Source organism: Anopheles stephensi, chromosome 3, assembly GCF_013141755.1.
Source record: "Anopheles stephensi strain Indian chromosome 3, UCI_ANSTEP_V1.0, whole genome shotgun sequence".
Classification (NCBI taxonomy): Eukaryota; Metazoa; Arthropoda; class Insecta; order Diptera; family Culicidae; genus Anopheles; species Anopheles stephensi.
Genome location: NC_050203.1, coordinates 7,919,962 through 7,947,885, shown reverse-complemented (window position 1 = coordinate 7,947,885; position 27,924 = coordinate 7,919,962). Strand labels below are relative to the sequence as shown.

The window sequence follows — 27,924 nt, the reverse complement described above, 5'->3', positions numbered from 1 at the left end:
TTTGTATACATTTCGTCCGAGAATATTTTCATCGGTCGTGGGGCTGCGATGGTAGTTAGTATTCCGTGAAATGTAATAAAATAGGCATAAAAATGGAAAACATTTCCAGCAACTATTCAGGTAAGTTGAGGACGGCGAGGAACTGTGTTTTAATTCGCTCCAAACAATTGAATTTCACTGGTTTTTACAGTGAAAGTCAAGCAGGAACATGACGAACTTCCAGCTATTGACGAAATAAAGGCGGAAAAATTTGATCATGATATCACACCAACACAGTCACAGGTGAATGGGTGGAACAAAGATTTTGAAAAGATACTGCACAGAACAATCTTACGGATTTACAGGATGACAAAGGGTTTGCTGCGTTCGTGGAGTATCTCGACCCAGCAAGGATGCGAACTCAAGAGCCAGCTCGTAATCGATGTACATGGAGATACTTCCTCCTTACTCCGGAATGGAGTGATCCGAATGCTGATGGTACGTCCATTTTTCCCACGCAATTATCATTTGAAGTGGAATTCTTTCAAAGGCTTTTAATCCATTACAGGAGGAAAAACAGGGGAAACTAAGGCAGCCCCAATTATTACTGTTATGCACGAAATAGAACTGGAAGGTATCGAGGTATGTTAGGGGTATATTGTTTTTGTATTGGTTTTGTACAGCTTTTGTTTTGAATGTTGTTAGGAAACGTATATCTTGCATCAATGGGAAGAACCATTGAGTCCTGTTCCACTCAACCTGTCCATCGAAAAGCCTACCCGGTATAGTCGGTGGGACGTATCACCGGAAACCGAGAACGAACCACCCACCAAAAAGCGTTGTACGCGATGGGATGTGCCTCCGGCCAGTGAGGACGCTACTCTTCAAGCTACTCGAGGTATGTTAACCTACAGTAATAGTCAGAATTTGAGACAGATAACTACAATCTTTCGGGATGCATGACAACGTACGGATGGCGGATTACAACTCGATGTGGGCACTACTCCATCGACAGCCGACTACATCCTGCGATACCAATACACAAATCAGCTTTTCAATGGAGACAGAGCCTGCTAAGCTCAAGTTTCAGGATGATCGGTTGGGAACTCAGTTGGGTAACGCTTCAGGCCGTATCTACCGCAAACTTCCGGTATCATCCTGTGGCGTTTGAACAGCAAGTCAGACAACGCACGCCTTCAATCAGCCAATCTCATCACTTGCATTGCTGCAGTAATAAAGCAGTGCAACGAGCTGCAGCTGCTGAACCAGCATGCACGTGCACTATGCGAATGGCTTGGTGAGGAGTGTCCGGAGGTACTCGGATCGATACTGTGCGCACTGCAGACAATCTTGAACCTGATGGACGTTCGACAGCTGACATCACCATTAAAGCAGCTACTGCTACATCTGCTGCCCATCCTCAAGAATCGCCACGAGAAGGTACAGGAAAACTTTACCAGTCTGGTGGGATTGATTGCGCAGCTTGCACTGGAATGCGTGTCAGCCAGCGAGAGGATGCCGATCTGTTGGACGTGTTGAAGTCTCACAGTAAATCGGTACGGCGTGCAACGATCAACACGTTCGCCTACATTGCGCGTGCGATCGGTCCGTTCGAAATACTGCCGGTGCTGCTCAACAGTCTGAATACATACAACATGGTGTATGTTGGGGCGCAGGATACGCTGGTCGCTGGCTATCCACGCATTGCGAGCGATACCAGAAATCGCTACATTCGCTATGAATTGGACTATAATTTGTTGCTGGAAATTCATCAATTCAGTACTACCTTGCAGTATCAGCCCTATGAATTACTAACTTTTGAAAGGTTTTTTACTACGAATTATGACATGTGCACTCAGTACTTTTCGTTCTATTTTTGTCCTTTTTAACACCAAAACAAGAAAAAACCACATTTTTATTTCAATTGAAATGAATTACATGAATTACTTCTGGAGCAAGATATCTGAAAGCCCAATAAAGCGTCAGCTCGGTACGTTCAGTAGTTGAAGATCAAATGAAGTAAATGCAAAGATATTCCGTCCACGGTTGCAATAACCGTAGCCAAGTTCAAAATTTGTTTCCAAGCTCTCGAAAAAGGATTTACACATTCGTGAGCGCGTGCAAAGGGCTGCGGTTCGGTATGTTTGGCAAACTTTTGATTGCCGTTCCGGGTGAGTGAGTTCTTTGAACTTTCGCTCACTCCAACTTCTAAGCGCTCACCGTTTGGAAGTTGAAGTATGATTTGATAGCGCCGAGATTTAATGCACTTTTGCGGAAATGTATCGTATTTGTTGCCACACTGGTGTACAGTGAATTCTTGGAAGACACTGCATGCCAAGCGTTGCATCGTGGTGGAAGCTTTAGCGCAGGAGGACAAGTTGCAGTCGGGGGCCCACGGGGGCCCGGAGCCATCGGGGTAAAGGTATAAAAGTTGTTAATTAGTTTTTCTCCGGTAAGCGGCTGCTGGAATGATACTCCGTTAGTTTAATGACTTGCTCTGTTGCTCTTAGTCTCCCGGCTACTGCTGCTGCTGCTGCTGTCTTTGTATTGCCATGTAGCAAACGGGCAAGTTTCCTGTGTTTTCTTGAGGCTCGGCCTAGGTCCCCGCTCCTACGCCGTCGAAATTCGAAAACCGACTTTCGATGGAAGTTTACGTTCGACTGTTGTCTCCATTTTCTTGCCGAGTTCAAATGAAATCCGATGCTACAATGTTGCACCGGCGGATGGGTTGTAGTTTGCAAGCGAAGAAACCAACTCCTTGGTAAATTCAAGACGAAAAGTACCGTCAATTAGTGTTTTCCTTTGCTGAGTATTACAGGCATCGAAGCGCACCGAGAGAAAATAATTGACAAGGAAGTTTTTTTTTCTTGAAAACATTCTTTGAGACTTTCGGCCGTGAGTTCTTGTAATGGAGCTGTCTAATTGACCATTCCTGTTGGTCGTTTGTTCTTGATAAGTTTTTCCAGTCTTCTGGTTCTGGCTGTTTTGCAAATCAAATTTCAATCTACTGCCAACAAAAAAAAAACGACGCTTCTACTTCCACGTCCGTCCCCAGCTAGCTTGCCCCAATTATCCCGTCTCACATGTGTTATCAATTAGCAGTCTCGATGCGGATGCAGACTGCTCTAATGGGAGGCATTGCATGCAAATTTGTCTCGACAGTTATTGTGGCATAAGAATTCGTCTAGCGCACTGGCAGCGGATGAAAAACTAATCCTAATAGCAAACCGTGTGCGGCAGCAGTAGATTGGTAATCGAAACACTTATAATTGCATTTCAATCGACACGTTGCGCCACGAATGTCGGTGTCGGCAGTACGAATGCCTTTTCCTTCTCTAGCGGATCTAAAGAATAGCCGTTCGACGAGGTCCTGCTCGAGACCGACCTGAGAATTTGACGCAAAATCAGCATGGAAGGAAAAGGAATGGAAAAATGCGTTAATTGTGCAACATCTACCAAAAGAGAAAAAAAAACCGAAGGAAATAGTTCGGACCGACTACGTAGCGTGGTTTGGTGGTTTGGAAAATCTATGCCGGAACAGTAACAGTACGTCCTGGGCAAAAAGGGACTGCCCACAACAACAAAAAACAGCCAGCTCGTTTCGGACAGGTTTGGAAAATGGGAAAATTGTCTGAAACAGACCGCAAACAAAAAAAAGCGAAGGCTGGCAAAAGGCTTTCACCCCACATATTCATTCTTTCCGCCCTGGATTCGTTCGATTCGAATGCAAATCCAATAAGCAATGGTTAGAAAAACGGTACAGACATAAAGCGTCACGCGAAAAAAAAAAAAAGAAACCTACCGACTAAAGAAAATGCATGCAGGCATCATAACTGGTCGTGTTCTTGCTTCCGGCGATGCAAAAGCGACCGAATCGGGGAAAGCAAAACCAGATGAACTCTGCCGAAAGAGCGAACACGCAACATTCGGAAATCGGGTTGGAGCTGAGCTTTCGGAGATAGTGTTGCCTTTGGCAGACATTAGTAAGCAGCAGCAGAACGAGCAGAAGTAGCAGAAGCAGCAAGAATGAGATTAAACCAGCAGAACCAGCTTCTTGCAGTGAAAGAAGAAAAAAAACGTCGCAACCGTACAATGCAGTACCGTCTGGCAAATGGTTAAGAATACAAATCGCCGCATTCCCGGTTGGAAAGGACACAGCAACAACAACAGCCAAAAAAAGCCTTCCCAAGCATAAACAACAAGCGTACACACAACGATAAGGATGGTGGTAGGTGGTAGGAAACAGCACCATAAGCATAGCCACAGCATATGCATGGTGCCACAGGCAAAGGCTGATCATAAGTCCAACATTTGAACTCCATTGCGGTTGGGATTTTCGATGGCGAAGTTTTATGTTGGTAGGAATTGGATTTTTTTAGTTACTTACGGGAAGGCAGTGTTAAGATAAATTATATAAAAATACTGTTGCAGGTTGATGAGATATTTTGAAGGCTTCTCTTGCTGTCATGAGTATTCTTTAAATCTGCTTGTGATTATTGGTGGATCAAGGATTTTGGAGATTGGGTTGGGGTAAGACTGGAAAAGATCTTTTTTATTTGAATCTCCGAACAGGACATGCCAGAGCTCTTCTCCTTAAGATCGACGAAGACTCTTTGTAGGATTGGCCCTTCTGGCGAGGTCCTTTGCAGAAGATCCCTTATCCGAGGCCTTTTGAGCAGTTGGAGGCTCGCTTTATTCATCGTTAAACGCATCTTGAATGTCTTTTGAGGACTGGACGCATTCCCAAAAGATTTCCTCAAACTCGCAAAAGAGAGAACTTAGAGGTCCTTGTGGCATTAGACACTCGAATGAACAGGCGAACATGGAAAATGCCACTAACATGAAGATCTCAGAATTTATACTGCTACCAGAAAGACTCCGGACGATTCATTCTGTATAACGATCTCCAGGATAATTTCTCCAGCAAACTAGGATTCTAGACTGCAGCGAAGAATACTTGTTGGAAGTAACAAGCAACGTTGTCCAATACTTCCTTTAAAGTCTATCATTATAAACATAATAAAATCTTCCACTATCGCGGTAGTGATATGCGATCAATTTATTGGGTATAAATCTCTTTTCTAAATTCGTTTTAGCTAGTCGAAAAAATCTAAAACTCATCGATCGCTAATATTCATGACCAGAATTTGATTTCAAACCGCTCCACCATGCCACGGACTCGATTCGATTTTGTTTCCCTCGATTTCTTTCTCCTTCACCTCCTTGGTGGCCAATGAATACAACGCCGATCCTCGCAACTTTCCCCCTACCAGTAAATCGTTTTCTCCAGGAAAATCCCCAACCCCAACGCCTCCGGGAAGGATGGTGAAACGGTGTTGCGATTCCGAGCCCGAGCAATTTCGTATTCCACACACTGTAGCTGACGCAAATTACTACGCTTGCCCGGGCGCCCGACCAGTGCAGCAAAAGAAAGCAAGTACATGCTCGGAACACGGTACAAACCCCTTCGAGATTTGTGCAACGGAATCAAGCCTGCATCACCAATTTTCCACGAATCGGATGGACGCGGGGCAAATGCCATGGCTGCTGCTGCTTCTACCAACTACCAATACCGACGGTGCCGCGCGGTGGGCACCCGTGAAACATGCATCTTGTGTTTTTTTTTCTATTCCCTATTGATAAATTTTCCATCGGAAAATACAGTACAAAGCGCCATTCTTTCGTATTCGAATGAGAGAGAGAGAGAGAGACAGAGATAAAAAACCGCCAGTGCTCCAAGTCCCATGCGGCGGATTCGTGCTGCAAAAAAAAAACCCGGGGTGTGGAGGAAATGATGAAAATGCATACACATTTTCCTGTGAATTCTGGATTCCTTCCTCCCCGTGGTGGTTCCCTCCCTCACCCGGAATCGCGGAACAAGGTGGGAAATGTGAAACAATATTGCAGTACATCACCGCAGACAGCAATTCTTCTCGCCGCAGAGTGAAAATGTTTCCTTTTCGGTTTCTCTGGCACGGGCCGGCCCCTTCACATTCCCGTCCCGAATGCTTCCTGCTGGTGTGAGTTATGTGCACGTTCCATTCCCAGCGTGTGTGTGTGTGCTTCTTCGTTTGCTGACGCTCATTTCGTTGCAATTCCTCCCGGGAGTCTTCACCCGGGACTCCATTAGCTGGTACCGCTTTTTGCTGTCCTGGACTTTTTTTTGTGCATTGTGTTGTTGCTTCTCCTGCCACTACTCTCTGTCTCTCATTACAGAATGAATGGCACCCGGTTTCGGTTTGGATTGGGACGTGTGAAAGCAAACCCTGGCCGTGATATGTTGCTGATATTTGGCCCCGCCACACACACACACACACACGCGCTGCTCTACAGAGTGCCTGCGAAAACGAATAATACATCGAGCATATCCTCTTTTTGCTAGGACGAGGGATGAGTGGGAATGTGATTGGGGGGCTGGGGGAAGGTGTGTGGGGAATTCATTCCCGGAACAATAATTGCAAACGTGTGTTTCCCTGGGTTCGTTTTGCCTCTCGCGCGCGCAAAAATGTGGCTACCTCCTTGGGGATCCGGTACGGCACGAATCGGTAATTCAGCAAAGGTGTGCAGAATGGATTATTTCTGTATGCTGTTGTGTTGCTACTCTCCGTTTCTGCTTTTCGGTCATATCTATATACTTTTTTGTGTGTGTGTCATTTTAACCCTCCCTCCTGATTGCTTCCACACCCTCCCAGGACCTCCGGGATGATCCTGGATCGTGTTCGATCGCACAGCAATAAACTTCCGCTCTACATTTCTCATCCTGCCAATCGGTTTGCAACCGATGCATAATTTGGCGCCGGTGCTGAAAGATGAAAAATTGTCCACCAGAATTGTTAATGGAGGGTTCGGTTTTTTTTCGTTGTTTATAGTTGTGTGTGGGTATAGTTGTACACACGGAGTAAACAGGGCAGGATGTTCCAATGTTCCAATGTAGCAGCAGCATGCGAAGGTTTTGCATTTATTCTGTTGAGCGAGTTTGCTTTTTCGGGAATTGAAAGTAGAAACCCTCTTATATGAATTTTAGGTTAGTAATGTTTGGATATCCCGAGCTTATACCAAACTATCCCATTCCCATCTGGATCGTTCCCCCGGAGTGAGGACTGACTATCCAACTTCCTGGTTTCATTAAGTCTAGTAAGCCAGAAAGAGCCTTAGACCTTAGAGGCCAAGAAGAGAGAGAGAGAATTGAAGTAAAAAGTACTTCAATTCAAAATTCAAATTAGACCGTCCATGTTTAAATACCCCAAAACTCCGTACTCATCGAATTTCAACTGTCAGCTTTGATGTTTGAGCCTCAAAATCCCGAACCTTCCGAGCTGCTAATCCACCACGTTACGCATCATAATTCATTTCCCAATTCGTCTTTAAGAAATTAGAACTCCTATTCTCCGAAGCCTTGATTGGCTCGCGTGCTCGATTGATTCAAAAATTGATTCTAATATGATAGGCGATCGATTTTCGCTCACAAATTCCTGTACCAGGGTGTGCTTTAGACGAAACATTTAGGGATGTTTAGAGTGCTCTGCTTACCGTCAAAACACACCAAGCTATCTCTGGCGCAGGTAAGGAAAAACGCTTTTGAAGCACTTTCTCCCCGTACCATCATACGGGGTGTGTGTGTACGCGCACTGATTGGTACGGATTCTCCAAAGACGGCAAAGATGATTGAGATCGGCTCATCCGTCCCGATGGACCCACGCGGAGACCAACGGAGGTATAGCGAGAGAGAGATATCGCACAGCAAACCTCCTGTTCAGGCTTTGTTTTTCTGGGCCCAACCGTTGCTCACACCGGTCCTGTTGGAGAGTGGGGGGATATTCACCTTCAAACCACCACCTGCCCGTGCATGGGATGGAAAGATAATGAAAATGTATATTTCCACTCGATTGCTACTGACGTCCGTGTTGCGGCCGACTGACTCTCGGTACACGCGGATGGTACTCGGTACTCCCCAGATCCCAAGATCCCCGAGTCTCCCGAGTACCATGCTGGAAGTAAATTCGTCCGGCTCCCAGGCTGGGAGGAATCGAAAAGGGGGCTGAAAAAAATAATGCCCCAAAAGAACACCGTACACACGAACGAACCCCACATGATCCGTATTTCTGCCATTTCTGCCTCCGGTTGCCCTCGCCAAGGTGTGTGTGTGTGTGTGTCACGTCGGGCAAAGGAACGCACGGCAAGAACCCTGGCGGTCGCTGTTATCAATGTGTGCGGCCCCGGTTTCTTTCGCTACGTGGCCATTTTTCAACACGATTTACCGAATTCGGAGAAGCGATACTTCGAGAACAGCAATCCCGTACAGGTCCTCGCCAAACCTGGTGTCACGCCCACCGCAAGCTTTCCCGACCCCCGGGCCGGTGCGGTACAATCGAAGGATGACTTCTGTATGCTCTCGCTGAAAGTCATGGTTCGTTTCGGTTCGCCGTTTGTTCGTCGGTTGATAAATAAACATTCGCGACATTAAGTACGGGTGCAGGCACAGGGCAGCCAGCCGGCTGCAGTGCAAGCACGAAGAGCAGTTTGGCTGGCAACGAGAGATGTAGTTACACACGGTCCGGGAGTCTTTTTTTTTTTTGTTCTTTTACGTCGTGGGGAATCTTCTTAGATACGGCTTCTCCATCGATGCCGCATGCCGGATTTTTACCGACTAAACCCCACGACGTGCGCAGCCCGCATCCCCTCCACTAAGCGCCGCGAGCGGTCCGGGAGTCTGGTGGGCGGATAGCGGCTCAGGCACACTTGACTTGACTTTGGATTTTTCGGCGGTACGGGAGTGGTTCACCGGGGGGTTTCGGGAAATTGTTTTTGCTTGCTCGGTGCAGTGTGCCAAACTGGGTTTTCCGGGAACGTTTCCTTCGGAAATGGAACCGACAGGGATTGTGTTGAGTCGAACCGGGCTGTACCGTCGACGATTCACGTTGCATCGAAGGGGTTTTGTGCAGTTTTACTGCAAACGTGTGTGTGTGTGTTGTTGTAGCAGGGCAGGGTTCGAATGTGTAGCCGGAAATGAAAATAAAACTCCCCATCCCGGCAAACGCGCTACCGAAGGCATCGATGATAGAAGGGTTCGCCGAGGGAGTTTCGGGAATGTCTCAAACTGCAGGCACAAGAAACGAACACACACGGCCCCAAAACTCACGATTGTCTGTGTGTGTGTGTGCACCAGCGTTGAAAGTGAAGTTTAAATTACCTTGACAGATGCTGTCACCGTAGATGTTTCGCTGAAGTACAGCTGATGACCGGAAGCCTTCCCGCACCAGGATCCACCGGTGAATGGGCGTCCCAATTCGCTGAGCTGAAGAAGCAGAGAAGAGAAAAGAACAAAGATACAAACAGTTTAATGCGGGTGCTTGTGTGATGTCGTTTTTTTTTTTTTGTCGTGTTCAACTCTTCTTTGGGGAAGCTTTCGGAAAGAGTTGCGAATCAACCCCGCTTCGAACGTGTAGCATTTAAGCGAACAAAAAATACAGGCTAAAGGTTGATCATGTTTTATTGAATTGCTGCACACGAAGAAGGGAAAGGTGCACACCAAGCGGCTACCACGGACTTGGGTTCGAACGTGCCGGGACATTGATTGATGCATGGGGACGCGTTTTGGGAAATTTATCTGCCTTCGTGGAACCCTCGAAAATGGGGAAAGGTTTTTTTTTCTCTTATTCGTTATAGTTGTTGTTGAGGAGGAGCAGCAGCTTTGAATAAGAGCAAACATTTTGATGAGAAGCAAAAAAATAAATTGAAACGAACGGACCCTAACTTTGGTTGTGGAGCGAGTTTGGCAGTTTGATTGTTGAATGACAAGCCGTACCGAGAAACGCATACGCATTCCGACCGGAGCACAATGATTTAGGAACGATGCATACACAATGAGCAGCAAAATGGGATTCGTTTTGACCTTTTGATGTGGCGTTTTTGGGGGGAAAAGGAGCTTTTGCTATAAATTTGTTTTTGAACCTATAAATTAAATGCTCTTTAGAAACCGAAGTCGCTTCTTGATTTGTTTTCTCCCTAAGGTCCTTCCAATAAAAATCTAACTGTGCTATAAAAATTGAAAGTGCTATAAAATTATTTTAATATTCTCCTCTCTTTCAGTTCTACCCAACTGTCAAAGGAGTGTGAAACTAATTGCTGGAAATGGATATCCACTCGAAAAGTTCGGCCGGAGTACATAGGACTCAAGTGTTACCACTTGACCGTGCGGTCATGTAAGGCAAACTCCATTAACTCTATTTTGTATCTTATTTGCACAATAGCTTTAGCAAAAAAAATCACACACACACGCTGGATCGACCCTTCCCGACTGAACCACTAATCCCTACCAATTCGTTCAACAACCGAGCCCCATAATTTGGAGAATTGCTCGCAAAATAGATAAAACTTTATTGCATGTTTTACCAATCCCATTTCGGGTGGTTTGCCTGTGAGTGGAAATCCAATTGCAAGTACATCAAAACCCAGCTTTTGACCCATTCACTGGCACTGGTTCGTGCAGCAATCTCCACTAGACAGCAGGAAGCTAGCAGACACGCGTTGCTATCAAATTGACCCATTTCGGACGAGATCAACGGTGGTGGTGCAGGACTCTCGCTTTGCGAAGCAAGGAACGCCGGTGAACCGAACGATAAGCGAGAAGAACCCTTCGTTTAGTGCAGCCTCATTCGGCCATTTTTGGCTTCCGACTAAACAAACTTCACAAAGTTAAGCTTCTGCGAGCAGGCCAAAGGCTCTAGTTCGCTTTTATCAGTAGCTTAAGAACCGGTTCCTGATAGATTCTCTGAACGACTCGCCATCGCCCTCGCTCCTCTCGCCCCGATCAGAACAAACGAATGTAAGCAATAACATGTAAAACTTTCCCATTCATTCCGGCAGTGATCCGGCAGTTCCCGGACTCGACGGGTTAGTGCAGCGCTGACGCGTGCTGGCAACATTCGTCCAGTTTGGTAGAAAGCGTTACAAGCGCAAACGTTACAGAGCAGGCGAAATGGAGTAAAGTTTTGTCAGTTGTGCGATGAAGCTTTTGAGCGAATCAAATGGCTGGCACGGCTCGAGCGACTGGATGTACTTTGGTGCAGTGCCGTTTGGCAGCACTATCCGAGAACGGGTTGAAGTGTGTTTGCATTGGTTCGGTGCGTTACAGTTTTGGCATCGATACGCAGCAGCGGCAACATCGAGGCCGAAGGGGCCAGTGCACACTGGTTTAGCAGGGAGTACTTATGAAGCTAATTGAGTTGTCAGCCACATGTCTTACGGGGTTGGCAAAGTTATAATCTACTGGTCTGCACACTGTGCACACACACACGGCTTTGCATCAATTGATGATAAGCTTAAATCTATGCTGGGTGTGCACATGGCCTCAACTTTAAACTTTAATTATGTTCAAAGGAGGGGGAAGATATACGGACACACACTCACAAACTCTTGAGTGAAGTTCAGGATATCTCACTGTTACATTTATATCTTGAAAGTCCTTTGAAGATGCCAATTCTTGATAGTTCGGCGAAGTCTTAGTAAGAAATGCTCAATTCCAATTTTTTCCTGGAAGAAACCTCCCATGCAATCCCATTAAATTTAGACCATAAAACACATTTTAAGGGAAAACCCTTCTATTAAACTTAAAAAAGCTGCAAAACAATTTTCAATCTTTACCTGCATGAATCCTTCCGGACATCCGGGCAGATCGCCTCCGCTCGTAAGGCTTGCATCGCTCGAATCCATATCCGGATCGATGAGTCCTTCGTCGAACCTTCCAACCGTAAATTTGTCGAAAATGATCTGTAAATAAGGAGGAAGAGAGAGAGAGAGAGAGAGCATGGAGTAAAGCCTGTTTTCTGCATTTTATGAAACGAAAATGGGTAAACGAAAAATTTCATTACAATATGCAAAATGAGTTCGACTCCCACCGGCTTAGAAGACAGCCCATTTTATTCCAGATGTTTTAAATTCCCATACGTTACACACAAGTTACACAAACAAAGCCTCTTCCTGTGGGTGATTGTGTGTGTAAGCAGCAGCCACGTACAAGATGCGTCGTTATTATTTCACCAGAGCACAAGGAGCGTCAGCAAATGTGTTGAATAATATAGCTTCAATGTCAGTAGCAACTTACAAGAATGTCAGTTCAATTCATCCCTGCCCGAAACAATCGTGTTCGCCCACTCCCCACCCGGGGAAGAAAAAACAAAGGGTACGAGAAGAGGCCCGAAAAAGCTTAACCCAGCGGCTGATGAAAGCTTTCTTTGACGATACGTAAATACAAGAACACACACACCAAGACAAGCAGCACTGGTATAAAGGAAAGGTGAAACGTGTAATCTTTTCATCGTACCAGTATCCTTAAAAAAAAGGATCTTCAATCAATGCCCTGGCCTGTTGTTCGGAGCTGTTGGACTTTGGGCTTTTGCAATAATAAACACGCACACACACACACACACAGACAGGCTCAGGAATATCCTTTAGAAAACCCGCACCTGTCAATAGCTCGTCCCTGTCAGTGGGTGAAGTCCCAACAGCAGGATCGTTTTGTTTTCATTGGATTTCTGTTTCTACACCTGCACCAACCGGCACCATTTTGTCGCCGACTTCTAAGCGCAACCCCGCAATACAAAAGGGCAACATTGTGATTAGGTGAGCGGCCCCCATGTGTGTCTGTGTGCTGCTTCTTGCCTCATTCTACAATGGCTTAGTGGGCTGGATGGAGAGTTGATAAAACAAAAAGCTCCATTTTCTTTCTAACCATACAAGCCCAGCTTTGCTTTGCATCTGCCAAGCTTGTCCCGTCTGTAGGACACACATTATTTCCTTTCCCGGTGGTGGTGGATCTGAAAATCTTGAGGACCGAAGAGGCGTGAGAACACTGTTCATCATCATCGGGCGCTCGGTAAGAAAAAAAAAAAACATATCAACCGGCCTTCCATCTTGTGATAAGCTTACGTTTTTCCCTCCATGATGAAAGAAAGTTACTACTGTCACCAGGAGACAAAACATCCTGCGCAAAAAAAGGATCTAAAAGCTCTTCACAAAATTCACAACGAAACAAACAAAAACCGAGGAACGAGTCCTCCTTTGGGAAAGGCCGAAAGAAATAAAACTGTCAACCGAAGGAAATGCGTCAGCTGGTGAAGAATGGGCAGGCACGGGCTAAGCGTTGCTAACTGCACTGGGTCTGCCTAAACGACCCATCATTCTGCAGCACACGCACACTCACCCGTGCGCTCGTGGTACAAAGACTTGGGAGGAAAAACAAAGGCCTCGGCCAAGCACATGAAACAAAAACCGGATCCGTTTCTTTGCGGAATTCCTCTCATCGTCACCGGGCGGGGGCTGCTGTGGGTCGTGCGGTTCGATCGTCCAAACTGTCAGACATTCCTGCGTCCTATCATCATTAACTTCTTAGAGCTAGCATGGAGCTCTGCTAAGATGAGGAAGAATCTTCCTTGTCCAATGCAACGAACGCAGCAGCAAAAAAAAACCACGAGAAGAAAACAGAGCAACTAATTTATACCGATCCTTGGTTATGCCGCAGCCGTCACTCAATGGCCGAGTGATGATTTTGCACAGTGTGGCCGGAAAGACAGAAAAAGCAGGTCAACGAGGCAAGGCAACCGTGGGATGGGGGCACAGGAACAATGACAAGGCCACGCTCCACTCCAACTGGGACTCCTTCCGACTGGGTGGAAGATAGTGGGAAGATTATTACGAGACGATCGTGTTCTTGGAACCGCACACCTAAAGGACACGGAAGGTAGGCTCGAAGGACTTTTTTTTGTATAGGGCGAACCTACTCACACACACACACACAGACAAAAGAAAAGTTGATTAGAGGTGGATGTAATAAAACCGAAACCAGACTGGGAACTTTCTATTTCACCGCTTACACTTGGGAGCTTTTTGTTGGTCGTTTCGCTCGCTCCCGTCCCGCTCGGGAAACATCCTTTGTTTTGTCCTGCTGGGTAGGTCTAAAGGACGCTATTATTAAAACCCGTTAAGCAGAGCACGCTCGTAGCTTTCTTGGAACACGCCGGGCCGGGAACGAGTGACTCGCTCGACGGTGTCTATATCTTGATGGAATGTTTGCCTTGGTGCTGTTGGTTGCGAGGCGCTAGAAAAGCTAGATCCACATAACGCAAACACACTCGAGATGAATGAATAAGAATATTCGTATTCTTTCCGAAAGGGGGCTTATGCTTATAACAACACACCCCGCCCCGGCCCAACAACAACGCACCAAACAAACAAGACAAACAGACAATGCGAGGCACAACGCACAGCGCAATGTCGGCAAATTCTACAACGCCCAAAACCAACAAAAGCTTTCGAGCGCTGGGCTTTGTTGCTTTGGTGTGAAAAGTTGGTCCCGCTGAGAGGTTAGGGCACGGCTTGGTCACCATTTCGAATGCGCCATCGTTGTGCTTTGCGGGCCTTGAAGCTGTTACACAATCACCAACTGGCCGGAACATGGCGCTTGTTCGAGAGTTCTAATTCTAAGACCCCCCTTCAGGCTTCTCGCTCCTTGGTCAGTTTAGCACCTTTACGTCACCTTCTTCTTCCAATCAAATCCCTCTTCGGCCGGGGATAAAAACACGACCTCAAAAAAACTGCGCCACTGAGCTGTAATTAATTAAACGCAAGAAACGAAAGTGTTTGCTCGCGTGCCTGCACCAAACCACTCAACCCGGTACCGGTTTGTTACACAGCGGGTCACGTTCCCGCTGTCAGCAGGGTTAAAATGGGTGTTTAGCACAAAGGTACTAAGCCCAACCGACCCTCCCGGTTCCTTAACATATCCCGCAGAACCCTCAAGCTCACCAACCCGAACCCACTGCTGACTCTGATTAATGAGCGAAAGTGGCACAAAGTGTCTCCGGGACACTCCGGCTTTGACTGACCTTTGGCGCATAGTTTTCTTCGATGATGTAACGGATCTCGGGCACAAACAATCGTCACCAAACCGACCGTCAACCAAATGTCAACCTGGGTGGAAGGCGCTGAGGCTGTGCTTGGTGATGTTGTTGCCGAACTGGCCGGTGTTTATTGGTGGTGATTGCCCGAAATTGCTGGGAGAAGGAAAATCAAGGAAAATATTTATCACTCCTCATTGCGTGCCAACCACTGGACGAGGGCTAGGACGACTTAGGTCGGGTTGTTGCCTCGTGCGGTCGTTAGATACTCACGACCAGCAGCACATTCACGTGCGAACGGGGCGGATTTCCGAATGGCTGTGACAGAGATACTTAACGATAATGAGTGGAGCACGCGTTTCGTCAGCTAATTAGCTAAATTTAGATAAATAGACGCTGGGTAGCAGGACAAACCTTGTGCGACACTGTTTTTATTTGGTCGTGTGCTGTTTGTTGGGCGTGTTGGGAAGAAAAATGATCGTAGAAGGTTGTGTGTCCTACCGACTAGCTGATGTTACCTTAGCAGCGGGAACGGGTCAAATGTGATAAGGTGAGACATTGTTATGATAAATGAAGGAAACATCTTTTTCCCGTTACTGCCCCGCCTTCCCATGTAAATGTGAGTGATAAACTCGGGTTAAGCGGTTGTTTTGTTTTATTAGTGGACTATTCTCGCCAACAACCTCTTGGCGATAAATATTCTCCTTTGCTCTTCGGAACTCGCCTGCTTGAGAAACTAAAAGGCTAGCGATAGAACTCAGGTTGCGGCTGTTCAACAACGAATCAAGTTACTCGTTATTATCCAGGTTCTGATAAGCTCTGGCTTTGGACAATTTATTAGACAGGAAGTTTACTGGTTTTAGAAAGAAAGAAAAGAAAACGATGCCTCAATTAAGTGTTGTCAGGCAGTTAAGGCAGCTAATAGGTATAGGATTTCAAATTGATCCCACCTCATTCAATGCATGACCTATTCCTCCTGACAGTTCAGAACTCTAGATAGGTCTTCTATTCTTCTGAGCTCTATGATCTTCCAAAGCTTTCAAGTCTCAGGGCTCTGTGAGACTTGATAGCCAGTTTCCTTGAACTCCTAGAGTTTTCCGTGCCCTCGAAGTTATTTATTGGACGTGGATGCTGAACATCGATCAGGTTTGAATATCTTTTACTAGTTTTACACTTCTTTCTCCTGTCCTGGGTATCAGTACTACGAAAATGGCGTTCCCAATTGACTTCGTAACATCGAGCGGATTAAATTAGAAAGAAAACAATAGATGGTTCTCCTGGTGTAAAGTCCACAATCTTATCATTTAGCAGTATTTAGTAGGTCTCAATATTGGTTTCATGTTTGTTCTTTGATCCTATGTATTATGTTTTAACACCATTAACATAAAACAAGCATGATTCGATGGAAAATGTGAAGAATAAGATGAGCGATGAATTCTTCTGGGTCACCAATTCCTGACTGACTTCGTTAATGACATTCCTTCGCTATACCTTCGCTATACGTTCAATTGTTCCGATCACTTCCTACCTCTACCAAACGATGTGTATAAGGCCTTTGGTGATAATAATGCGCACCAAGCGAGTAGAATGATTTGTGCCAGTTATTTAATTAAGTGCGTTACGCATACCCAGCAGCAACCGTCGGTGATGGAAACCGTTGCGATTGATTAGCAATTTAAATGCCGGCCTATTCATCAACCAAATTTACATATCATTCATCCGCTGTGGTGGTGCGTGGGAGGTGGGTGGCACAAAGTTTATCACCCATTTTCGCTCCTACTTTGAGCGGAGCGTTCTGGGTGCTGCGATAGGGATTAAGGTCCTGGCTCATCAGTCTTCAGCATCAACCTCATCAGCACCGTCACTAGAACAAGCGAATTTATTCGTTCAATTGTTCAGTTCCCAGTTGTGGGCACATTGTAGCATCCGGAGTCCCGGCGTTGGACAACTCCTTGGAGTGGTTGATAAAGTGGTGGAAAAACGTTCCTAACCTAAACGGGTGCCGGGTTCGCCAAGACAAAGATGCTTTCCGGGCCGGTTTCGATGCCAAAGGGTGTGCTCTAAACCCGCGGGCAATCCACACTGATTGCCATCGAGCGACAGACAGACAAAGAGAGAGACAGAGAGAGCTAGAGTGAGGAGGGACAAATCAACGACGTCTACTCTCGAACGTCACTGTGCTGCCTGTGTTTTCTCCATAACGTCCAGAACCGTCTTACATCCGGCGTTCCATCCTTCGCATCGTATCTCTAATCCGGTGCTGTACCACAGCGTCAGCACATTCCAAAATCAAACTCGCGCTAGAAAGACCCGAACCGTGCTGCTTCAAAGCCGAACTGCATTTAGAATTCACATTGCCGCAATGCTGAAAAGATATCTTCTCTCACCGTTTGTTCCCTGCCTACCGCCCGTTCCCAATTTCCTCTCCACCGCCAGCTTTCTACCAGCTCCTGAAGGCGTTTTTGAAAATCTTCATTATGGCAAATCGCACGATTCACACACAAAGCGAAATCGCTTTTATCTGCTGTTTGTTTAATGCTCACAGCTTGCCCATCCCACTCAAGCGCTCTGCACGGGACCGCAGTGTGGAGCGCACTAGTTAAAGCGGAAGTGAAAGCAAGCTGGAGCAAATCTCGTGCTCCTCCGCCCGCAAGACGCACAGGCACGGCAGGCACTGAAAAGGATCTTGAAACAAATCAGTCGGCGCTGCGAGGATGTGAGCGCGTGTGTAATGAGAAAAAGAACTTCTCCACCTCTGGGGGTCGCTGTGCTGTCTTGCGCTTGGGATGAAAGCACGACCGAAACGACTTCCGGGCGATGTTTTCGATCTGCTCGGCGAATCGATATTAGTTTTCGGAACTGGAATTCGACGCTTGTGCCTTCCGCCCGAAACACGGGCCTTTCGGGGGAAGTTATCGGTTGGGTCGGTGAACGGGAATCGATATCATCGAGCACATCATACGATGCTCATCAGAAGGCACTTCAGGAAAGCATTCCAAATACTTCAGAGTAAGGCTGTGTGTGTGTGTGTATTATGGAAACGACTATCGGTCGATGATTTTTGGCAGTCGTTTAAGAGGTACTGTTTCAATTGATGAAATGGCGGAAGAAGTACACAGTGATCAAACTGCTATAAAAATCAGCGTTTGTTCTATTTCCTGTTCGTTTAGGTCTTGTTCGGTGAGGCAATATTGCCTTTGATTTTTGCTATATGGAATAAAGCGAAAGACCTTTCGGCTTTGGGCTATCAAGCTTTGGTTTGTTTGAAAAGAAATATGTTTTCTTTTAATTAAAATATGACACAAAAAGTAGCGTCGAATTGACTTCTTGTAAGTAACACTCAAAGAAACGAAATTTTTCACCGGGTTAACCGAGTGCAACACTTGCAACGGCTATTTGCCATTCGAGAAGTGCCATTGTAAAAATAATATTTCATCCCGCACCCCGTGTAGATGAATTAGTGATGAACCCATGAACTCATCCCGGCGCGTCTTGCGGTATAAAATCCAAACGTAAAACCACCACGAACACCTCTGCAGCGGCGGCGGACGAAACCTTCTTACCTGCACGATGTCACCCTGTTCGTGACCGGAAGCGGTAAACGTAAGATGGCAGAGAAATGGCAGCCGGTTCCACTGCGGTGGCGGTACCGTGAGTGTGTACGTTCGCCCTATATCACCGTAGTACGTCCGGTTGCACACTGCAAAGAGAGAGATGGGAAGGGAGACGTTAGAAAACCAGGTTAAATAAAAGTAAATGGTCGGAGCAAAAGGTCGGTAAAGAAAATTATGTTGCGCGATGAGTGGAAGAGAAAGCAGAAGGGGGGAGAGAGAGAGAGAGAGAGAGCGTGTGTGAGATAGAATGAAAGTGTGTGAAAGCTGCAACCTATCAAAGGCAACCCAAGCGCCCATGGAGGCGAAAGTTGGTGATCGATGGAGACGCCTGGTGGCTGATGGACCGAGCGATGGAGGCGCCTGGTGGTGGTTGTTAAAATAACGGACACGACGGAGAACAAAATTAAATTCAATTTCTTTAAATGAAATGAGCTAGTTTTCCGGTGGTAAATGGTACGGGGTTTTGTGTGAGATACAAACACAGTGCAGTCAACGTGGTGAAAGTTGTAGTCGTGACGTAAATTAATTAATGCCCGGCGCTGTACGAGCTCAATAAAGTGTTTTATTAAATAATGTGGAATGAGCATTTATTTAACCAATCAAGCGAAAACATTATTCACACTGATTTAGGTACGGGAAACGTATCTTAATGTCCAAATAACAAGTAAAAGATTTTTGCAACACTTTTTCTATGGATAGCTATGTATCTTATTTTCGATGTTTAATATATTTCATCAACTCAACCAAACTGCATTAGGGATAAAAAAGGAAAACAAAAACTCCAGCATACAAAAATACGTCTGCATTGTACATTACAAAAATATGACGAAATGTACTGACGTCTTTTAATCTCCGAGGGACATGCAGCTCGAGCCCACTTTTATCATCACCCTCAAAAGCTTTCCAAATTTCCATAGCCAAAAAAAAAACAAACAGTATCTCCTGCTGGTGCTATCAACTGCTGTCACGTTTTGTCGTTCCTTCAGCACAAACCGTACCGTCAAGGAAATATGAGTTACTTTTCCAAAGAAGAACAAAATAAAAGTGAAGCTCCAAAAGAAACAAGGCGAGTGAATGTCAGTGTCATGTGCCTGGTCTGTAACGGTGAGCTTGTTACGACAGACAACAGGACTTTGTTGAAATTACATGACTTGTATGTCATATCATGCGGAACTTCCACATTCTGGTAGATGCGCTGTTTATTAAAGCATTTTGCTCAGAGTGTGTAAATTTAAATAATAATTGAACTATTCCGGAATGCTAGTACCCTATTTCTGAAAGCGTGTTCCACAAAAAAGCCCTCAAATTAGGCCCTTTAATTTAACACAGCACGGCATTTTCAGCAAACTAATCCGATTAGGATTGATTAAATTAAAATTCAATTTATTTAATTAAGTACGAACCGTCCGGCCAAATTATTCAATATCTAATACGCATAGTTTGTACCGTTCCCAAAAGGGACAAGACAAAAAAAAAAGAGAAAAAGAAAGGAAAACTCACCTGTACACATTTTCGGCTCATCATTGCCATCACCGCAATCATCACGTCCATCACAGTATTTATCCAGCGGCACACAGCTGGCACCACCCTTGCACGGGTATTCGGAAATTTTGCACCCGTAGCACACACCCAACAGCTTCAGGGCCAGCGCTGCCAGCAGCGAGCAGTGTATTGCTTTCATTATCATCTGCGAAATGGGGGAATAAAAAGCGAGAAAAAGTTTTATCAATTGAAATAAATAATTAAAGAGCGAGGAAAAGGTGCTAAATCAATATAATGCACAATCTGAAACCACCGTAGAAAACACTTAAATCAACAAGCACTGATTGATGCCAACAAAAAAAAAAACAGACCACACGCTTTGTTGATCTTCTATTGTACCCCCATTTGGGTGGCCATGGGGAGGGGGTTCAATTATTTCTTTCGTGCGAGGCACGAAAGCGCTGGCAGGGGAGCACGGCAACCATCACCGAATGCATCAGTTTGCATCAACCAAATAGAAGGCCATTTTGTCGAAGATAATCAAATAAGGTAACAACATTCCCAGTGCTCCATTTTTGGCAAGCGAGGAGGCACAGCAAGAAGGAATAGTTGCGAGGGGAAGCATTATGTTTACCTGTCTACGTGCACGCACCCTTGATCCCAAACAAAAGGCCAGCACACGGCGGGTGTGGTGTTGGTGAGTTGAAATTTGATTATAGATTATAATTATCTCACTAAAATGATAATTTTTTAGCAGCAAAACAAAAAAGGAAAACACCAGGCGGTAGGAAAATTCATCTCCCTTCTTGCATTTGAAGTATGGGGCGGGGTGGCCATCATCGGGCACGGATTGTTTAGTTTTACTTTTCGGTGCGATTGTGCACCACACAAGCCAGTACAAATGTGTGCACCGGGCACGCAAAACCTGGTTCCCGGAAATGTGTACCAACATGGTGATAATTATGCTTCCCGGCAGTGAGGCAGTGCGGGATACCGGAGCGGGCCGATGAAGTGCGTTTGGCGCCAGTTGAATAAACACAAGCTTTCATTAAAATATAAATCCGTCAAATAATGCACAAAATTAATGCCGGCGCAGAGTGCGGGCGGTGGCAGAGATTCTAGTAGCAACCCTTTGCGAACCTGGTGTCACTCTGGTTGATGCTTCGTGCGGTTCGTGAGCCATGCACCGTGCCGGAAATGCACAAAGTCACCGGCGAGTGTTGTCCTGAAATTAGCCCTTGCGCCCGAGCATTATAAACCTCGATGCACTTGCTGTTCGGCAACCGTTGTCGGACATGCGGCAACGCACACCATTTCCGGCTAAGGATTTACTGAGGATACTGTGTGGCCAACGGGGGTTGGTGGGACGAACTTTGAGCGGGTTTTGTTGTCCCGCTCGGTGTACCCTGACGACGACCGGTTAATTAAAAGTTCCGGCTCCACAGTGTGACGCGCCGTAATAAAGAAGCAATGCCGGCGAGTAGTGTGTGGGTTTGTTTTGTACGACGTGTTCACACTAGACAGTAGCACGGGAAAAGCGGCAATAATCAACTCCTAGTAGCGACTAGTGTTCCCTTTTTCCACATACCAGTTTATTGTGTATGAGTGTTATTCTTCAATAACTTTTAATGAATCCACACGGTACAGGTTCGAGAGGGAAATTCGTTCCACGGCAATGCTTTGGAGTAAATTGTTTTTCGCAAAATTCTAAGCAACAACCAATTCGTCCACAATTTAATGATGTCGGCAAGTACAGCTTTACCGGGGAAAGGGGGTTGGGACATTTTAATAAACCGCCTTACCCTTGATGGCCGTTGTCCACAACCTGCGTTGCTGATAGTGAAGACATTCAGCCAAACCGCTTGTGGTGAATACTGGCAGCTCACCGAAAAGGCCCAATGATTGCCGTATGATGGTAGTAAAACTCATATTACACCCACAATTAGCCTCTCGCCCGGCACGAAGGGTCCCCGGTGATAACAACGCCAAAGATATCTGTTTGTCCAGAGAGTTGTTTGAAGCTGTGTTGGGTTGAGTGTTTTTTTTTTCAGGAGAAAAACTGGCCGAAAACTCACCTTTTCGCCCTAACTGGACGGTGCCCACAGTACCCGGGTGCTGGGTGGGATGTTTGAGATGGGAAGGTAATAAAGAGGTAAAAGTTTGTCCTGCAAAAGTGTTTCCCTCCAGTTTACCTGCGTGCCGTAGGACAATGGGATAGATAATGGACAAAAATTGTGTAAAAGAAATTTTATGGGCTTAATATTAGGTCCAAAGAAATAGTCTCCATTTTTTTGGTTGGTTCTCAGTTCAAATGGGTTTTGTTCCTTGCTGTACGCATGTTCCTAGAATTCACAACCACACAGCAACAAAAAAAGCGCACGGAACATTGTTTCGAAACACACACACACACACACCCTTCAAAGTTTGTTCGTAAATTTTTTGGTGACCTCCGAGGGAGCTGTGCTGCTCCCTCGGGATTTTGGAAAAGGGAAAACACACAAACGAGAACCACAACTTATTGTTTCGTTGCTTGTTTGGTCAACAAATTGTTCCGCAATACACCGGCCAAAATTTAGTCGAACTTTGATTTATCCAGCTCGGCAAACGGTTCCCCCTTTCTTCCCTTTGTTAAGGCTCCTGGTTCTACAGCAGTTCTCCCACCAACAATGGTGAAGGACTTGTGCGAGTTAACATTTTCGAACAAAGTTTTCCCGCTCCATTCGCCGTCAGCCATGAAGTTCCTCGTTGTTCGGTGAAGGTAGATGGTGATAATGTTCCTTCATTTGCACCGAATTATGTCACCGAAGGATGGTGAGGAAGGGGATGGGTGGCTTTTCCACAACAACAATGCCTTCGGGGCCGGCTGGCGGGTGTCGATCTTCTAATTGCGGTTTACACTCGCACATTGACTTCTGATACGGCTTCCATGTATCCTTGGCAACGGATCAAGTGAAGCTGTACCACACACACAGCTTGAGTTCTGATGAATTGTGAGCCCAGGCCGAGAGGCTTTGCTATATTGAGCGGTAATTTACATAAAAAATCAATTAGAAACTTTGCGCGGCCGGTTTAACGGCTCGGCTTGAAGGTAATGAAAATTCACATAAACTCACTATCACATACACGCGTACATTTATTTATGCGCGGGAAGGCAACAAAAAAAACCAAGAGTTCAATATTGAAGCCCGTGCAGCCTGTTAGACGTACGCACCGGCTGCGTCTGGTCGGTGGAAAAGTTTTTGTGCCGAAAGTTAAGAAATTACGCGCGTACTCCAGCCTGCAAATACTCCTACGCTGACCCGGGGGCTTTTTTTTTTTTACTTTGCATTATTCGTTTCAATCTGCACAAAACTTTACCGAAACCGAATCATCTGAATCGCAAATGTGGCTCTCGTTCCGTCTCGCGTTCACGGGCTTTCATTAGCCCATTCGGTTGAACCTTGTTTTAAAGTTGTGAAGAACCATGGTGGAATGTAAAAGTGACCCATTTTCTTAACACCCTTTGGGGAGTAGTCGTAGTCTAAGGAGCGTATTGGCCAAGGCAATTTATTCAACTAATTTAATTATAAATTAGCGTTACTCAACGGAACAGACTGGAGCGAACAGGCTGTTCAACACTAGCATGAGGTACTGCGTTTGTATTAAGCTTTAATATAAAAGATGGTAAACATCTTGACGCTTGGTAAGCCGAGGCCTTTCGGGGGTAGCAGTGTCAATGAGGAAGAAGAAGCTTTTTTTTCTAAATGCAAGGTGGAGCTCAAGTTCAATTTTAAGAAATCACGCCCAACAGCTTTGATCTTCGAGTGTTCGTCGTATTACCACTACAATGTAATAGGATCCCTTTGAATTCTGACCAAGCTTATCTGTCGTAAAACGTGATAATCAAAAGGGATAGATCCTTGGAGAACTATCTTACTATACGATAATTTTTGAATTCAGCGTTGCTTGGGATAGATTTTAAAGCAGAAACACTGATATGTGAAGATAAAACCCTGTTTTGGATGAAGAGTCATCATTGGTTTTAACAACGACGTCAAGCTTTCCCTGGATGCCCTAGCTTTCAAACGCTATTTTTTCTTCGTTTATACCATCGTCTGAGGAGTATTTTTGTATAAGCAAGATGTACGGACGTAGAATCCTCGATTATTAAGAGGACCTCGAAAAATTATAGAACTCGTACAATGTCAGACCGATTAGCCTTGCTTCTGGCCAAGTCAGAGGCACTCGACGTGTTAGAGGCCTCCAAAGGGCTTAATCCGCTACTAAGCGTACAACTATCCAAAATTTATTCAAACTATTTATATAATTTGTAGTTTATATTGGACTTTATAATTTACTTAAAAGTACAAATTCTCTGAATCACTCAAGCAATTACTCTTCCACAAAAGTGCGTAAAAATCTTGCTCATTTACTACGGTGTACGGTATCATCTTTTTTGTTCAACTTATACAACGAAAGCACACTAACGAAGGACCGCCACCAATTTGTTCCGCTTAGCATCGAACGGGGTAACACGATTATGCTCTTTTCACTGCCATGGCACTGAGGCGGTTTCGCCTAATTTCGCCGTTCGCTCCGTACAAAGCTTCGGTAAGTTATCCCGGGCCAGGCTAGGGGCAGAAGCAACACCAAGACACACAGCAGATAAAAAGGTAGTTAACGAGAAAAGAGCACCGGCGCAACCCTTATATGCATGTTCCTTCGCCCGAGTATCTTCCCTCCGGGCGAAAGCATCAGCGAAAAAGAAGCGGATGAACACGGAATGGAGGTATGAAAGAGGATTATGAGAGCACGTGGTTTGGCTCGTACCCGAGAGCTCGTTAAGCGTTTCGAAGCGCTGGTCGGACGGGCGACGTTTGAGACATAATTTTTCGCGCTCCCTTGGGTGAAACTACCTTCCCACCCTGCTTGATCCACTTAACCCCAGCCTCGGCAGGCTGTCTCACCGTTGGGTGAGCCGGAGGTTGCATCGCACCATTGAGAAGGTGTTTTGAATGCAGACACTTGCACATAAACAGACGCTCCAAAAAACACACTGCCTGAAGGGTCGAAAGGGATCACTGGAAAAACGAGGATGAAGGCATACCTGCGGTGGAAAACCGCAGCATAAGGCGTTTTGGGAACGTTCCAAGTTGCTTTCCTCGTGTGTGTTTTCGAGCCGTTCGAGCTTTCCAATCTCTAGTACAGGTTTGCCGGGCTCTTTTTTCTCTTTTCGGTGAAGTCACTCCACAACCAGTACTGCACACAACATTGTGTCTCAATGACGCTTCTACACTCCTTCAAAAGGCCCCCCCGTGTCTGTCTGTGAGCGAGAAGCTCGTTAGACCAGAGCGGTCGGTCGGTCGGTTAGAATATCGTTCCGTTAGTTTTAGGGAACCCGGGTGCCTTACTTCGGGGCAAAATCAACGACCCTCTTACGCGAGGGACGATGATGGTGATCAAGCGGTTCTGGAAAAGAACAAACTCGTTCCCACGGAGAAGAAGCTCCTTTGCCAGAGCGGGACAGATTGCTGCGACCGAATGGCGTCAGCGTCTTAATCCCTTCAGCATTGCTTTGTTGGGTGGTTGAAGTTTCTGGAGAAGACGCTGGACCGTCCGAGAGAAAAAAAAACGAACCGTCCACCACGCTACGAGTTCCCCGAAAGACTTCATTGTCCGGTGTGCTAGCTTTTATTTAATTTGCACGATAAATGATACAATGAGCGCCCAGCCACAACTTTCAGACGAACGAGTGTCGTGGGGAGTCTCGTTTTGCTCTTACGATTCTCGCCAATAAACCCCAAGGACTGTGCAGCCTATCGGAGAAATCCTACCCAAAAATGAGTCGAACTCAATATCCCGTAAGTGGTCAATAGACCTTAGTGTTCCAAGGAGTCAAACCCTGAGGATAGTTTTTCTCTGGTAGAACGGGAAGGGACGATGGCCCAGAAATAGGGCGAAAGCGCCCAACATAATTCTCGCTGGGCGTTGTACACGGCCGTTGGCCCACTTCATCCAAACGAACCGTGCCCGAAGAAGAAAGTTGTCCATTATTCTTCCCAGCACAGTCTTCGCCACCAGCCACCGGACCATCGCACACGCGCAAGCATGGAAGGAAATCTATACGGCCAACATTCTGGTGAAGCTTGTTGAACCAGCGGGCCGGAGATAGAGTGGCTCGGGATAAAACAATAATAATAAAAGTACATTGCACTTAAGTATCATTTCTTTCGGTTTTATTACCGACGTTGGTCGTGCGCTTTTTCACTTACCATTCTCGGGCAGCATGGAGGAAGAAGTTCAGTTTTTTCTTTGGGTGGTCCGTTTCTTCAGACAGTTACAGTTCACAGAAACGCATCATACCGTGCTGGCACGATCCTTGCCCAAACTCCCACTGTCACGTTCTGCTGCAAGAGCACCAGCGCAGCACAAAAGCGCCCAAATGCTTCTCTACCAACCATTGCTCTTTAATGGTTCGCCAACTGGTACAGGCAAGCTCCTCCCAAAAGAATGAGCGACTCCTCGACATCCTCCAGCTTCCAAGCGACGCCACACTTCTTACAGCACAAGGAAAAGGGTTATTTCCCACCCCCTTTTTCGCTAGTGGAACGGAATTTAGACATAAAGAAAACGGGAAAGACCATCATAACTCGCCATCAAATCCGGTGTGCCCGGGACACAGCTGGTTGGGCAGTTATATAGAGATGTGTCGAATGGAGCTCAGCAAAAAAGAAAACGAATTTCATAGGGCGTACTGAGCAACAACAAATGGCTACGCAACAATGAAATCACATCGCCGGCTGGCAGTGGGATACCGGAGATGGGTGAGATATGAAGAAATTTTAGAAATGTGAAGCCCGGTTTTTTTTCAGCAACACTTCCTTCTCCCGGTTTTCCCACACCCGTCAGGCATGCCTGGTGGTGGGAAATAAAACATTCCAGCAACAAATTTCCGTTCCGCGATGCCATGCTTGCCGATGCGTCTGGTAATGAAAGTTGGAAGCACAAAGCTGTAGGGCATAAGCAGTTAATCATCGGACATGAAGCATCATGGCAGTTGATTAAGATAGCGGGCTGCTTTGTGGGGGTTTTTTTTTTGTTAGTAAAAGGAAATGGTGGAAAAAGTTTAATTTCACAACTGATTGGTCGGAATGGGGGTAGATTGAAGAGGAATGTTGTTGTTTGAAGAATATTTTTAAATGTTTGTACTTTCTACAAGACACTTGAATTTGAATTTGAATTTGACAGTACCGACAGCGAAGAATCGTTTGACAGAATGGGATGATGTTAGTATGCATTTAGAGTGTCGGGTTGAAATCTTGTCACTTATTCAATTCACAAAACCAGGTCTCTTTTGATGATCTTGTGAATTTTATAGTTTAAAAATATTGTCATTCTAGATTATTTGGTATTATTTGGTACTGCCGTGTGACGACCCAAACTTAAAAATTGAAACTAATTTATTGCATAATATCTTTTAATATTGTGAGATATTTGTATAATACGTCCAGAATTAAAGATTCGTTATGATGATTCAATTATAACAAACCATCAATACAAACAAGGCTTGTATTCATGATTTTCAACTAAGAAGTGCTCACAAAAAATCTTCTCCAACAGTAAACATCCTCACCGAGAACCGAAACCGAGTTACAAAGGAACTTTACATTTAATCACCATTTTGGATTATGAACTGACAACGATGGAAGACGAGGATGCTCTCATCTCATGCCCAACAACTAATGGACCACACAAAAGAGAGCTAGAGAGGGAGGGAGAGAGAGAGAGCGACATTACGCCACAGGAAGCCGGAAGATAATCATCAGTGGGAATAAAAGAAAAGTGTGCAGTTTGCATTAGAATCAACACAGACACAAACACACGGTGGACGAACGGTGGACGGCCACAAACAGACGCCGAATGTCCGGCCCGAATGGTAGGAATTGCAATCATGGCAAAATGTTCCTGATTTCCAT

At 45.7% G+C, this 27,924-nt stretch overlaps 2 protein-coding genes across 7 annotated transcripts in view; one reads left to right on the top strand and one right to left on the bottom strand.

Moving 5' to 3' along the window:
* LOC118510496 overlaps positions 1–27,924 on the bottom strand; it is a 109,692-nt gene that overhangs the window by 32,176 nt on the left and 49,592 nt on the right. Inside the window, exons 4-7 of the mRNA XM_036052390.1 lie at positions 19,988–20,174; positions 18,437–18,573; positions 11,623–11,748; positions 9,170–9,274 (exon numbers count right to left, since the gene is read on the bottom strand). Of these exons, the coding sequence (XP_035908283.1) occupies positions 9,170–9,274; positions 11,623–11,748; positions 18,437–18,573; positions 19,988–20,174 (555 nt within the window). The remainder of the gene's footprint in view (positions 1–9,169; positions 9,275–11,622; positions 11,749–18,436; positions 18,574–19,987; positions 20,175–27,924) is intronic.
* On the top strand, positions 3–27,918 carry LOC118510497. 6 transcript variants are annotated; one of them, XM_036052394.1, is made up of 7 exons: positions 3–120; positions 191–282; positions 345–477; positions 548–621; positions 685–877; positions 10,069–10,181; positions 27,569–27,918. In XM_036052394.1, the coding sequence occupies exons 1-6, from the start codon at positions 93–95 to the stop codon at positions 10,146–10,148; spliced, it is 600 nt and encodes a 199-aa protein (XP_035908287.1). In that variant the 5' UTR covers positions 3–92; the 3' UTR covers positions 10,149–10,181; positions 27,569–27,918. The 6 variants fall into 6 exon arrangements, with proteins under 6 accessions (XP_035908287.1, XP_035908286.1, XP_035908289.1 ...); XM_036052393.1 differs by lacking the exon at positions 27,569–27,918 and having other exon boundaries at positions 10,069–10,379; XM_036052396.1 differs by lacking the exons at positions 10,069–10,181; positions 27,569–27,918 and adding an exon at positions 6,196–6,358.